The sequence below is a fragment of the Psammomys obesus genome, unplaced genomic scaffold (assembly GCF_907164565.1).
Source record: "Psammomys obesus unplaced genomic scaffold, mPsaObe1.curated_primary_1811, whole genome shotgun sequence".
Lineage (NCBI taxonomy): Eukaryota > Metazoa > Chordata > Mammalia > Rodentia > Muridae > Psammomys > Psammomys obesus.
Genome location: NW_026590374.1, coordinates 104873 through 119226, shown reverse-complemented (window position 1 = coordinate 119226; position 14354 = coordinate 104873). Strand labels below are relative to the sequence as shown.

The 14354-nt window shown below is 41.9% G+C and overlaps 1 protein-coding gene across 3 annotated transcripts in view; it reads right to left on the bottom strand.

Annotated features, from left to right (window-relative positions):
• Nucleotides 1–13466, bottom strand: part of Apoo (apolipoprotein O) — a 54687-nt gene extending 41221 nt beyond the window's left edge. Inside the window, exons 1-3 of one of the 3 annotated variants that reach the window (XM_055606940.1) lie at nt 13410–13466; nt 2647–2754; nt 300–419 (exon numbers count right to left, since the gene is read on the bottom strand). In XM_055606940.1, the coding sequence (XP_055462915.1) occupies nt 300–419; nt 2647–2754; nt 13410–13418 (237 nt within the window). In that variant the 5' untranslated portion in view covers nt 13419–13466. Of the gene's footprint in view, nt 1–299; nt 420–2646; nt 2755–4873; nt 4963–13409 lie in introns of those variants that run through there. The other 2 variants (XM_055606941.1, XM_055606939.1) reach the window with 2 other exon arrangements.
• Nucleotides 13467–14354: the final 888 nt, after the last annotated feature.

Genomic DNA, 14354 nt, shown 5'->3' with positions numbered 1-14354 from the left:
TTTATTACACCTTTTTCTAAAAGCATGAAGTCAGAGCTGGGCATGATGGCTTACATCTGTAATTCCACCACCTATGCTAGTCAGTGAGGCAGGAAGGTATTCTGAGGACAGTCTGGACTACGTAGTGAATTCCAGGCCAACCCTACAGAGTAAGATCCTATGAAATGAAATGAAGGAAGGAAGAAAGGAAGGAAAGAGGGAGGGAGGGAGGGAGGGAGGAGAAAGAAGGAAGGAATACAGCCAATATTATGCTGTTTTTCAATATAGACTTTTCATTATTAACGCTTAAGTAGACGTACCTGACACCAACTTGTATATGGCTCAAAGTGATGTCGGAGTTGTGAGATGTTTTCTTCAAGTTGAGTCCTTGGCTCCTCCACATATTTAGACCGACCCTCAGGAACTGAGTAGAGTGAAAGCTACACATATTAAAACAAAAGAAAAGCATATACCATGAAATCATATAACGTGATCAATTTTAAAGTTTAATATTTCTATAATTTGTAAATTACAATTACCCTAGGGGGTTGCATGCAACCTCTAACTTTATTTCAGATGATCTTTGTACCTTGCTTCCTCAAAAAGGACAAGGACAAGAGGGTAGGACTACGAAGTGCCATGTCCTCTCCCTATCTAGTGTGTTGTTTTGTTAGTGTGGGGTAAATCCAGGGCCTCAAGTATGCAAGGCAAGCCCTCTATCACTAAACTGAACCTCCAGCCCCCTTTATCAACTTTACAGATCAGTAACTGGTGTTTTACCTCCAACTTAAAGTGGAAAGACATTCTACTATTCTAACAAGTGAATGGAGGTGTTTGGGGAGCTGGTATTTGTGGGGATGGTACATGTTGGGTCACATATGTAACAGTCTGAGGACACCTTATAAGAATCAGTTGTCTTCTACCACGTGGGTTCCAGGGATTGAACTAAGTCATCAGGTTTGGCAGCAAGTGCCTTTATCCACTAGGCCATTTTACCAGCCCTTGGGTTTGGTTTGGTTTGGTTTGGTTTGGTTTGGTTTGGTTTGGTTTGGTTTGGTTTGGTTTGGTTTGGTTTGGTTTGGTTTTAAGAAAAGAAAGCTGAGAGGAACTGAAGAATAACTGGTTAGATGGGTCAAATATCAGACTGCTACTCATCAAAGCAGGTGAGCAAATTCACTGCCCACTAAGAAAACATGCTTCTCAGTAGCCACTACTAGCCACTTCTTCCCCCTCAACAATGCTACTGTTCTAAGGCCTGAGAAGAGGAGAAAGACAAGCTACCTTGCTTTATGCAACCACTATAGAAGTAACCTTGCCTGGCCACTTCGGACATTTGAACATCCCTTTATTCCAAGGCAAAAGAAATCAAATAAAATAAAAAATCCAAATATTGGATAAACAATTGAGAGAAGATGTCTTTTTTTGTTGCTCTAGTATGTACTAAGTACTTATTTACGCATCTCTAATCTTGCCAGGAACCAGAAAGAACCCAAGCCTTTAAATTCTTAAAAAGAAAAAAAAATATGAATATTATTTCTTAGCTTCATAAGCAGTCCAGAATCTGGCAGGCCACTCTAAAAAGTAAGTTGTACAGAGACCCACAAATGGACAATGTACAGAGAGTGAGAGATTTTGGAACACTATGTCCTAAATGGGATGCCTTCACCAAACCCCTCCCCACAGGGCTCAGGGAGGTATATAGAAGAGGAGTTTTAAGAACCGGAGGGAATGGAGGAATCCAAGGAAACACTGTCTTCCTGACACATATGTGCTTCACAGGACTGAAGCACGTATAAGTTCAGTGTGCACAGGGCCTGCACAGGTTCAAGCTCAACAGGATCCCAGCGCTGAGAGAAGGAAGTGGACACAGGCTCCCATCCCTAACCAAGACGCTATCTCCAACTGACCTGCTGCAGAGGAAAAATTAGTTCTCGTCAATGATGTCTCACTGGGTACAGTAAACACACTTAGGAGCAGGCCCATGCCCAGCAGCAGATGGCCAGCACAAAACAAAACCAATGGTGCTTTTGTACACTGTCTCATACTGCTTTGTTTGGGTATTTTTTTTTCATCTTACTGGCCTTCTGTTTGTATATTATAGTTTCAGATTTTGTTTTGAGAGAGAGAGAGATTGTGTATTTCTTATGGTTTTTCTTTTTATTGCAGTTTGGTTTTTTTTTTTTTTGTTTGCCTATTTGTTTGCTAAAGAGACAGAAAGTGTACAATTGGAGAGGTGGAGAGGTAGAAAGGATCTGGGAGGAGTTGGCGGAGGAAAAACCAGAATATACTGCATGAAAAACTTTTAATAAAAAAATAAGTGCTTACTAAGAAAAAAGTAAGCTGTGCTTATAATCCACTGGGATACAGTAAGCTCTCCACTAAAAACTAAACTATGAGTTATTCCTTAATTATGCCCTTATCTACATTCTACCATCATCTGTGGAAAAAACACAGTCTAGACATTTTTCACAGAGTAAACAAACTATCAAGAAATGTATAGGTCTTCCTTTCAAATATTTTCTAAGTGTGCTAAGGGTATATGTTAGTATCTAGTACCTCAAAGAGTAAAAATAAAACTACAAATCTTTCATCATCTTGATATATAACTTATAAAAACTCTAACTAAATCAGATGTTTACAATGTACTATACAGTATCCAAACTTTACCTCATCAACCTTTATGCAATTTTTGTGAGGTGAGTCCTTTTTAGGAGCTGCATAGACTCTGAAGGTGAGCAGGCTCAGGCTGGCTGGCCCGACAGATCTCTGAATTACCTGCAATGCAAAGGCAATCATAATTTTTTTTCTCCATGCTACAAATCAGGTACAGACAATATAAGCAGGGCCATAACCTCAGCCACTCCCACCCAGAAAAGCTTACTGCTCTTCCTGAGAAAAATGCATTTTTGAAATTCTGAAGATGACAAAACATAAGCATGTGTTTTGGAGGAGTTCAAATGTTCAGACTTTATCTTAATTTCCCAAAGATAAATTTTCCAAAGCCTTCAATTGAAAAATGTTTTAAAAAGTCAAACAAATTGATTCCAATTTACAAAAGATATCAATCTCTGAATAGTTTCCAACTCTAACTCATCATTGTTCCCTCATACCTGCCTCACTTCCTCTACATCCTGTCTCAGGAATGGTGTCTGAAATTCACTCTCAGAATATAATAGGTCAATATTAACTGCCATCACTGTGCTATACAATAGATTTTTTCAAAACTTTAACCTCCTAACATTTTGTAGCTTTTGACTGATATCTTTTCCAATCCAAATCCCAGCCACTGATAGCTACCATTCTCCTATCTGCTTACACTAGTTCAGTATTTTTTAATTACATTTAAGTAAAGGTAAATACAGGAAGTAATGAACAAGTGAATTACTTCAATTTAGCCACTCCATAATAGGTACATATTTCAAAACATGCTTATATAGTAAATATATGCCTTTTGCCCATTTAAAATTAAAAATAAGCTGGGGGGGGGGTAGGTAGTGGCACACACTGGGATTAACCCAGTACTTGAGAGGCAGAAGCAGGAGGATCTCTTCAAGTATGAAGCCAGCCTAGTCTACAGAGTGAGTTCCAGGACAGCTGGGGCTGCTACTCAGTAAAACCCTGTCCCAAAAATCAAAAATAAAATAAAAATAAAACCCAAGGTCATCTTAACCACTGTCCTAAATCCTTTTGGTCACTAAGATCTGGTAATTATGCCTATTAAATGATCTCACTTCTACTTGTTCTTCTTTATCCCTTACTATACAGTCCTTACTTGAGCCTCATTTCTTTCCTGGATTGCTTTTAGCAGCATCCTAATTGGTTACCTAACCCTCTATGGATTCAAAACACCGCACAAGAAACAATGATCTAGAGGATGGAGAGATGGTTCAGTGGTTTAAAGCACTTGGCTGCTCTTCCAGAGGTCCTAAGTTCAATTCCCATAAACCACATGGTGGCTCACAACCATCTATAATGAGATCTGATACCCACTTTGGTATATAGGTGTACATGCATCTAGAGCATTCATATACATAGTAAATAAATTTAAAAAAAAACCAATGATCTAAACTACAACCCTGATTAGATTCTATCCTTACTTGAGATTTTTTACTTATTTATTACCTAAAACTTTTTATGTAAACTAAAGATTTGCTACAACCGCCACAACCACTTTCCCTAACCACACTCTACTCTGGCCACAACGTATGAATTTCTTTGTTGAACAAGGAAGTGTTCAAGAACTACTCATTCATTGCCTCTTATAATAAGACATGGGGAAGAGAAAACAGTGAAGGATATCGTTTTATCTAGGTAGCCATGTGTAGCCGGCATTTGCTACTTTATGGGTTCCTTTTTCTCTCTTCCACCCTTCTCCATCCTTCTTCACCCCCTAATACTAGACAGGAGAGAAAAAAATGATAGAGGCAAAGTTATTGTTAGACTACTTCCTACTTCCTCCCGATTAAGGGCTTTGACTTCCTTGGGGTAAGTTTGATCTTAGATGTCCAGGGTATCTACTTTCTTCTCGTTTCTTTGCATACGACTACTTGACAAACCTTGACAAACCACACAAACCACAACCAACAGAGCATCCAACACAGAATACAACAACATTCAACCACCAACCAGGCAGGTAGCCAGCCAGCCAACAGCAACCCTGCCTCTCTGGGCCCTAGGCATTTATATAGCCTCTGAAAATTTCCCAGAATTCCAAATGTTACACACTCACAGAAACTAAAACTATCTGAAGCTGGCAAAACCATGTCCCTGCTAGAGCAAATCATAGCGACCTGCTGTGAAGCAGACTTTAGCCACACACCTGGGGTTAAAACGAAAACATATTCTCATAGCATGTCTGTGTTTTTAAAAGAAACCAAAATTACAAAATTCTCACCTTAGTCATATTATAGCATCACGAAAATCACAGTACTAAGATCTGCAGTCCACTATAGAGGGTCAGATGCTGAGACTCAGGGCCAAACATTGGACAGAGCAAAGGATGCCTTATGGAGGAAGAGAGGGGTGGGATTAGAGGGACACAGAGGGGACAGGAGACCCACAAGGAGACCAACAAAATTAAAAGATCTGAGCCCAGGGGGTCCTGCAGAGAGTGATGCACCAGTGGAGGACCAAGCATGGAGAGGACCTAGACCCCCTGCTCAGATGTGACCGATTGGTAGCTCAGTCTCCTTGTGGATCGCTGAGTGCAGGGATCAGGTCAGGGGCTGCCTCTGTCATGAACTCAGTTGACTGCTCTCTGTTAACTCACCCCTGATGATGCAGTCTTGCCAGACCATGGAGAAAGAGGATCAAAACAGTCCTGATGAGACTTAACAAGCTATGGGCAGATGACAATAGTGGAGAACTCCCCACCAGGGGAAGGGGATGGAGGGGGAAGAGGGAAAGAGGGTGGGATTTGGAAAGTTGGGGAAGGGAGCTTCAATCAGGGTATAAAATGAATAAATTGTGAAGAAAAAAAATTGAAATTAAAAAAAGAAAAGAATTCAGCTGCTTGGAACTCTTAAAGGACATCAATATATTGGCTAATCAGAGGTTTGAATATAGCTAAGTAAGACCCAAACTGAGGCTCAGACAAAAGCTGAGTTGCCATTTGCAGCTTTGCAAACCTCAAGAAGATTATCACTGAGTTCAGTGTAACTAAATCTATCCCATGTGGCTAATCTTTCTCTCTGGTATGATTCTATTCTCCAGCACAATTTCACTCTAATATGGTACATTCTCTAGTGTGGACCCTCTTTCAACTTCTATTTCACAAAGCCCACCAGGAACTTAATAGTCAGAAGAAACTAAGCAACTGGACCACCATTTGGTGAGACGGGGCCCTACTAAATGCTGTAAAGGGGTAGGATGTCATTATTTAAAAAGAAAACAAAAAACAAACAAAAAAGCAATGGCCTTTCCCTCAGGGTCCTCCTCCCTTAGTCATTCAAGTAGCTGGAAATACAGCTATGTGCCACCATACCCAGTGGCTGCCATTATCTTAAATACAGTGTTTCTTTGTCTCTTCCTTCTGAAGCTTCACAAGGACTTATGATTACAAAACAGATCCAGCCTGGTAAGCAGGATTACACATGATAACAACTAGAATAGGCCAACTAGAACTTGACTTCAAAAATCAGATGATTCTCACACCTGCTGGACTTAAAGACACAGTAAAGCAGAGATGGTCGCTGGCTTCTGGGAAAGAGCTTCTGAGAAACTTACGAGGTTACTCAAAAAGACTCAAGCAGCCAACTATGCAGACTTCTTGGGTACAAGGTCAGCCATAGGCTATAGAGTGAGATCAAGGCCAGCCTAGGCATCATAGCCAGGCCCTGTATCAAACAAAATCCAAAAAGACTCAGATTAATTCTTCAGCTCCAGCCACAAAAGTAGGTAACTGAAAATCAGCCAAGATATTAAATCTGGCAAGGTCATAAACATTCAGATCATAATGAGTACACAGAAACTAAACTTTTTTTGCTGCTTTGCAAATTAAAGAGTACTGCCAGGAATTCTGAAGCTTGGCGACCACATTGCTGTCCCAGGAAAATTGCTTTAAAAAGAAATGGAAAGATCAAGTTAATCAAGAAGCTTCCAAATCCCCAAATCCCTGACAACTTGCCTTCTAACACTACCCAGTGGATAGTCTCTTCTATTTTTATGTAGGAGGCTGTGCTGTTTTTATGTCAACTTGACACAGGCTGCAGTCATTTGAAAGATGGGACTCTCAACCAAGAAAATGTCTCCATAAGAGCAGGCTGCAGATAAGGCTGCAGGGCATTTTCTTAATTAGTGATTACTGTGGGAGGCCCAGCCTGTGTGGGTAGCACCAACCCTGGGCTCTATAAGAAAGCAGGCTGAGTAAACTATGGAGAGAAAGCTAGTAAACATCACCCCTCTATGGCCTCTGCATCATCTCCTGCTTGAGTTCCTGTCACGACTTCTTCTTCGATGATCAACAGGGATGTGGAAGTATAAGCCTAATAAATAAACCCTTTCCTCACCAACTTGCTTTTGGGTCATGGTGTTTCAGCACAATAATTACCCTATGACAAAGGCCCTTTATTTACTCTTCCAAAAGTACATACCTTCCATCTTACTAGGCTTTCCATGTAAATTTATATAGCTCTTTCCTTTTCAGTAAAAGACCTTTTGTATGCCTACAGAAATGAGGTTTCAGAATCACCTGATGACTTTTTCAAAAGCATAATTCCGGAATCTTCTTCTAAAGAGTTTGACTTGGTAGATCTACAGGAACTCCAAGAACTTATTCCCACCACAAACCAAGTTTCAAAAATCGCCATTCCACAAGATGCTCAGGGCACAGACACTGAACATAAGCAAGTATGAATCATTAAGTGCACTTATTTTTAAGAACATCATAAAAATACTGAAAATTGTCAAAAAAAAAAAAAAACAAAACAAAACAATAGTATGACTAATTTATATTCCAGAATACCCTCCCATCTTAATCAAGGTATGCTAATATTCTCCTCTTCCTTCTTTTCTAGGGGAGGGGTGCTAGGGATTAAAACCAGGAGTTCCAGCATGTTCTATTAGCCTTCCACCACCCTCCATCAACAATTTTGGTTTTGTTTTTTAAAGACTTTTTTAGGGAAGAAGTGTTCAGGTGCTTGTGAGCCACCTGATGTGGGTTCTGGGAACCAAACTCTAATCTTCTGAAAGAACAGCAAATACTTTTAACTGCCGAGCCTCTCTCTAGCACTTTTTCTTTTCTTTGTTCTTCTTTTTTGCTTTTTAATAAATTCTGAAGGGTTTTTTTTGTTGTTGTTGTTGTTCTTTTTTTTTTATGGTGATGGTGGTACTGAGACTAGAATCCAGTCTCTCAGACATGCTGGGCAAGCTCTCTACCACTACACTACATTCTGGACTAGAATTTTACTTTTGGAGATAGGTTCTTATGTAGATCAGCCTGCCTTTGAACTCCATATTAGGCCAGAGATGACCCTAAATTTCTGATCCTCATCTACACCTCCTAGTGTTAGGATTACCTGTGAGGGCCACCATGCCCAGTTTATGTGAACCAAGGGCAAAACACTCTACCAACTACATTATATTCCTAGTCCCTGAATTTATTTTAAAATAGACAGTAATCACAAAAGTATGTATATCTTTATTTAGCAAAGTCACCCAAAAGTCTGATGTGTATAGTCAGTATTACTAGGAATGGCTTCTGTGAAGAGCGGCAACAAAAAATCCAAACGTTAGCTGGGCATGGTGGTGGACACCTTTGATCCCAGCACTCAAGGAGGCAGAGTCAGGTGGGTCGAAGCCAGCCTGATCTACAAAGTGAGTCCAGAACAGCCAAAGCTACACAGATGCCTAGATTCCTCCTTTAGAGATTCTGAGGTCATTGGTCTAGAGTCCACAAAGGTCACGGAAACTTCCATAAGTTTCACAGGTGACTCAAACATGCAGTCCAGGTTGAGACCCATCCCAATGTAATGCACTTGTTACATCTGTACCAATAACCACCTGTAAGATTTAAATCAAAGTTTTAAAATTACATAGAGGTACTTAAAACCTACAGATCACCAGATTCCACCTAACAAATAAATCCTGAAGACTGGAAACCTGACTTAACAGTAAACAGTGCTGGCTGCTCTTCTACAGCACCCATGTCAAGCTGCTCACTACTACCTCTAAGGGACCCAGAGCCCTCTTCTGGCCTCCAAGGATACCAGCATACACATGGCATTTACTTCCAAATTCATATAAATGAAAAAAATAAAATTAATTCTTTTTAAAGTAAAGTAAAACTGAAGTATGTGAAGGGTCCTCCAACTACATCTTAAATAACCATGATGCCTGGCTAGATTTGGGAACTCTCTTCTAGGTAAGAACTGAATCATTTCACTTATGTTCCAGAGAACATTAACTATGCCCAGGCTATAGCCAGCCAGTGATAAAATCTGTGAAATGAAAGAAATCTAGTATCGTACATGGGGACTGGATACATGTTCAATATTTAAACTTCCTGCGACAGTACAAAGAAAAACAGCTTCCAACAGCAGAATCCAAATTCTGGCACACTTTTCAAATGTGATTCGTTTTTTAACTCCACTGATGCTCCCTACTGCCCTGGGCATAAATAGCTAAATCAAAACAATGGTCACAGAGGGCTGGAGAAATGGCTCAGCGGTTAAGAGTACATATTATTCTTACAGAGTATCCCAGGTCAACCCAGGACCCACATCAGGCAGCTCAAAATACCTGAAACTGCAGTTTCAGGGAGCCAACACTTCTCTCACTTCCTTGGGCACATACAAAAAATAGACATAAATAAAAAATATAATTTTAAAAATCAATCATTGGTCACAGTTTAAACATGAAATGCCCTGAACAAGCTACACACATTGCACTTCCCTATCACTGCCTATACAATCAACTCCCGTACCTTCCAGTCCTAGTCTCCTCAAGGTGGCAATTCCCAAAGACAAACCGGTCTTATCATTTGTTTTGTCCCCTCTAAGCAACCACTTGCGATAATGAAACTCAGTAGAGTCCTTTCAAAGCCTTTTTGCTCCTGGTCCGTGCCTCTTCCAAATCCTACCCATTCATAAAACCATCAACCTCAAAAACACAGGATGCAGGAATTAAGGATCTTACTAAATAAATTCTTAACTATTCAAAGTGTAATGACCAGCAGCATCAATGACACTGATATGCTCAAAAAAAAAAAAAAAGGAGAATCTGAGGTTCTATCCCAAACCCAAACTAGATTTTTTTCTTTCAACATGTTTTTCTTTTAATTTTTTATCCCCCCTGTAGCTCCCTCCCTCCTCCCCTCCCAACTCTCCCTTCCTCCCCCTTTTCCACGCATGCTCCTCCCCAAGTCCACTGATAGGAGAGGTCTTCTTTTCCCTCCTTCTGATCCTAGTCTATTAGGTCTCATCAGGAGTGGCTGCATTGTCTTCTTCTGTGGCCTGGTAAGGCTGCTCCCCCCTCAGGGGGAGGTGATCAAAGTGCAGGCCAATCTGTTCATGTCAGAAACAGTCCCTGTTCCCATTACTATGGAACTTATCTGGGGACTGAACTGCCATGGGCTACATCTGTGCAGGGGTTCTAGGTTATCTCCATGCATGCTACTTGGTTCGAGTATCAGTCTCAGGGAAGACCCCTATGCTCAGATTTTTTGGTGAATACAGAAATTGTGGTACATCTACACAATGGAATACTACTCAGCAATAAAAAACAAGGAAATCATGAAATTTGCAGGTAAATGGTGGGAACTGGAAAAGATCATCCTGAGTGAGCTATCCCAGAAGCAGAAAGACACACACGGTATATACTCACTCATATAGACATATAATAAAGGATAAACTTACTAAAATCTATACATCTAAAGAAACAAATCAAGAGGGAGAACTCTGGCTAAAATCTCAATCCCCATCCAGAAAGGCAAAGAGGATGGACATCAGAAGAAGGAGAAAACAGGGAACAGCACAGGAGCCTGCCACAGAGGGCCTCTGAAAGGCTCTGCCCTGCAGACTATCAAAGCAGATGCTAAGACTTATGACCAACCTTTGGGCAAAATGCAGGGAATCTTATGAAAGAAGTGGAAAATAGTAAGATCTGGAGAGGACAGAAGCTCCACAATGAGATCAACAGAACCAAACTAGATTTTAACAAGAGTCGCATACACATTAAAGTTTAATGGACTGTGGTTCTCAACTGCTAACACCTGTTATCACCCTTACTATCCTAAAATAAAATTCTTCATTCACTGACATATGTGATTTTATTTATATATAATATATACTTATTTTTATACATTACATAATCCTGTAAAGCACCCTGTACACTACCAGCCCAGCTACAAACCCTGTGAACTACAATGCTGACCTGCCTACAGGATATGCTGGTGCAATAATGGCACAAAAGTTGAGTGTAACCAACCATGCCTGACACTGCCTGGGTGCCCAAGAACCTGATACTTAAGGCCCATGGACCTAGGGGAAAACCAAATACTACTGTTCTGCTGAAGAACATAGCCATAAAATGACTAATGATATACTGCTATACTCATAGGTCAGAGTCTTGCATAACCACGATCAGAGAAGCTTTTTCCTACAGCACATGGAAGACAAATACCCACAAGTGGACAATAAGCAGAAAGTGACAGACCTTGGAACACTCAATCCTAAATGAGATGTCTCCATCAAATCCCTCCTCCCCTCAGGGCTCAGGGAACCCTGTAGAAAAGGGGGAGGAGGGGCTGGAGAGATAGTTCAGTGGTTAAGACACTGGTTCCTCTTCCAGAGGCCTGGGTTTGATTCCCAGCACCTGCATGGCAGCTCACAACTGTCTGAAACTCCAGTTCCAGGGAATCTGACACCCTCACACAGATATAAAGACAAAATACGAATGCACATAAAGTAAAAATGAATTCTAAAAAAAAGAAAACAAAAAGAAAAGAGGGAGGAAAGATTGTAACAGCCAAAGTGGATTGTAGATACCAAGGAAACAAGGCTTTCTAAACAAAGCATGACAGACACACAGATAAACTCACAGAGACTGTGGCATCGTGCACAGGGTCTGCATGGGTCTGTACCAGATGGGGGCCCAGTGCTGACAGAAGAGGACCCAGGTTCCATTCCCAGCACCCACATGGTATCTGACAACCATTTGTAACTCCAGTTCCAGGGGATCATATTCCTCTTCTGGCCTCTGTGGGTACCAGGCAAGTATGTTGTATACAGACATACATGCAGGCAAAACATTAGTACACATAAAATAAAAAATAATACAAATGTTCAACACAACTAAAAACTCAAAGAACCCTTAGAATTTCCAAAACATATCCAAAGGGGTAGTACCAGTCAGTTGAGAACCACTGTTCTACAGTCACATTTTTCCTTCCCTCTCTCTCCCTCCTATTAAAAAAAAATAAAAAAAAATTTTGGCATGAACTTATGCTAATGTTTCATTTCCATCAATAAATTTACGTGTATCAGGATCATGAAAGATTTTCAAAGAGCCCAAGTCAACGAATATTTGCACACACTTACCTAAATATACCTGACATGGGCATTGTTGGCTGCAGATCCAGTTTCCATTACACTTCTTCCTTTCTAAAGAACCCTACTGTGTTCATGAAACCATTCCTTTTCTATGTTTAAGCAAAGTGACCTTGTTTAGCCTAAGCTAACCAGAGACCAACATTCCCCTGGTAACTGCTATTGGGCTATGGACAGACAACTGACCCATGTTTGTCCAATCAAACCTGAAGAAAAAATTCCAAGTGTGGGACTTTTATCCTCTCCTCTTCCCCGAGTTCCTAGCAGTCAGCTTGAAACCGTAAGGAAAACTGACAATGTCATAGTAAACCCAGAAGAGCCAGGAGTTTGATGACACTGTCTCCATCCTTCCTCTGGGTTTAGTGACATAATTCTCCGTACTTAACAATTCGATTTTACTACCCTAATTTCACTATGAGGGTGGGGGGGAAGGCAGTTAAGTGTAGTTAAGCGACACACCCATTACCTTATAGCTAGAAACCGGCAAAAATACCACAGCACTGGGAGGCAGAAACTATGGTCTTATTTTGCAGCCCTAAAACGCTGCGGCTGCAGTAAACTTTTAAATGGATAACACAATCTTGAGGTTTCATTAGCACTATTCTGTGAATATTACGCTTCATGGAGACGTGATTTTTGTAGCTTTCTGGCTGCCTGTGATTATTAACACACTCTTCATGGAACACCGGTTGTCCTGGAAACCGCTATGTAAACCAGGCAGTCCTCGACCTCACAGAGATACATCTGCCGCTGGCTGCCTCCTGAGTGCTGTGCTTAAAGGAGTGCACAGCCTGTGATTTTTTGTGACAAAATATAACTGGCTTTTACGAAAGAATAATTTTATGATAAAATACAGGTTTTTGAAAGTCTTCACTGTAAATATCTTACGGAGGAAAGGAGTTAAAAAAAACTGTAAGGAAGGGGAGAAAAGTCGACTTCTCCATACTAAAAAGCTCCAGCTCCCCCAAACACGCAGACATTCCCAAGCCAGCCTCCCCGACACCCTCCGAAGCTGACCCTCCCCCACCAACAAGCCAGGTTCTGAAACGTGATCCTGCCAAGCAACCAAAGCCATGGACGCTGAAGTATCCAGGCCTGGCCTCATCCTACCCACGACCCCAAAAGGGCATTACCCGAGGAAGTGGGTACGATAGAGGCTTTTTAACATTTCAAACTGTTTCATTCGTTAGAGAACTCGAAGGGCCAATCCCACCCACCGAGGTGCCGGTACCAAGCGGTGAATGAACCGCCCACCCGGGACTTGGTCATCCCGGAGAGGGGCATAGTCTCGGGACGAACCGAGTCTGCTCCCCCAAGAGGCACCTCGGAAGCGTGGGAAGGGCTCCCGGTGGCCGAGACAGCTGTGACCCAGCTCCAAGTTCTCACCTTGAACATGTCGCTGGCAGCCGCGACTCCGGCAGGGTCACCCCTCCCTTAGCCCCGCCCAGAACAGAAAAGCGACGACGGAGGCCTGGTCAGATCATAATTCCAATGACCGCGGTTGTTGCTGCGGCGCGCGAGATAGCGAAGCCGCCACCGCCGCCGCCGCCGCCGCCGCCACCTCAACCCGCCAAAAGCTCGACCTAGACGCCACTAGGTGGCGCTTTATGTCGCTTTAGCGACAGAAAAGGGCTCACGCGCACGGGAGCCTGAGGAACTCAAGCCCCGCCTCCTCATCAATCCTGCCGCCTTGGCGGCTGTTGCTAGGCTGCAGAAGGCAGCCGCTCTGTGTGGGCGGCACGCTGTGGTAAGAGGAGGGCGGCTCTTGGACGCCGTGTCGCGCTTGGGAACCGGCTTTAGCCTTCACCCCTGGGCATCCCGGTGCAGGTTGGAATCCTGTGAGCTGAGGCGGCCAAGCGGTGGCGCTTCACCGACCCGAAGAGGCTGCACCAGCCTCGTCGAAAGAAGAAGCGGCATATCGACTGTGGGGCACGGATTTACCTCACAAAAGGTTTTTTTCCTTAAAAAAAAATACCGTGGGCTGAACGTTCCTTAAGTTTTAAGTTTAAACTAAATGTACCACGTTATTTAATCGCGAAAAACTGACTTTTTTTTCTTTTTTAAGGTATTACAGTGTAAATCTGAGAATCAAATATTTCTCCCGTTTAATACTTGTAGAAGCAAAACTGCAATATTTGGCTATTCGCAAGAAAAAAACAAGTATTAACACTGGTTTAAACGCATAATTTTATTTCTCTCATACAAGTCGACGGGCGTGATTCTCATTTCTGAGTGTCCAAGGCTTTGGAAAATCTAAACCTAGGATCCAATTCCAGGTAGTCTGCCTTTGAAATCTCTGCTCTAGCCTCAGCTAACGCTAGCCGGACCCTT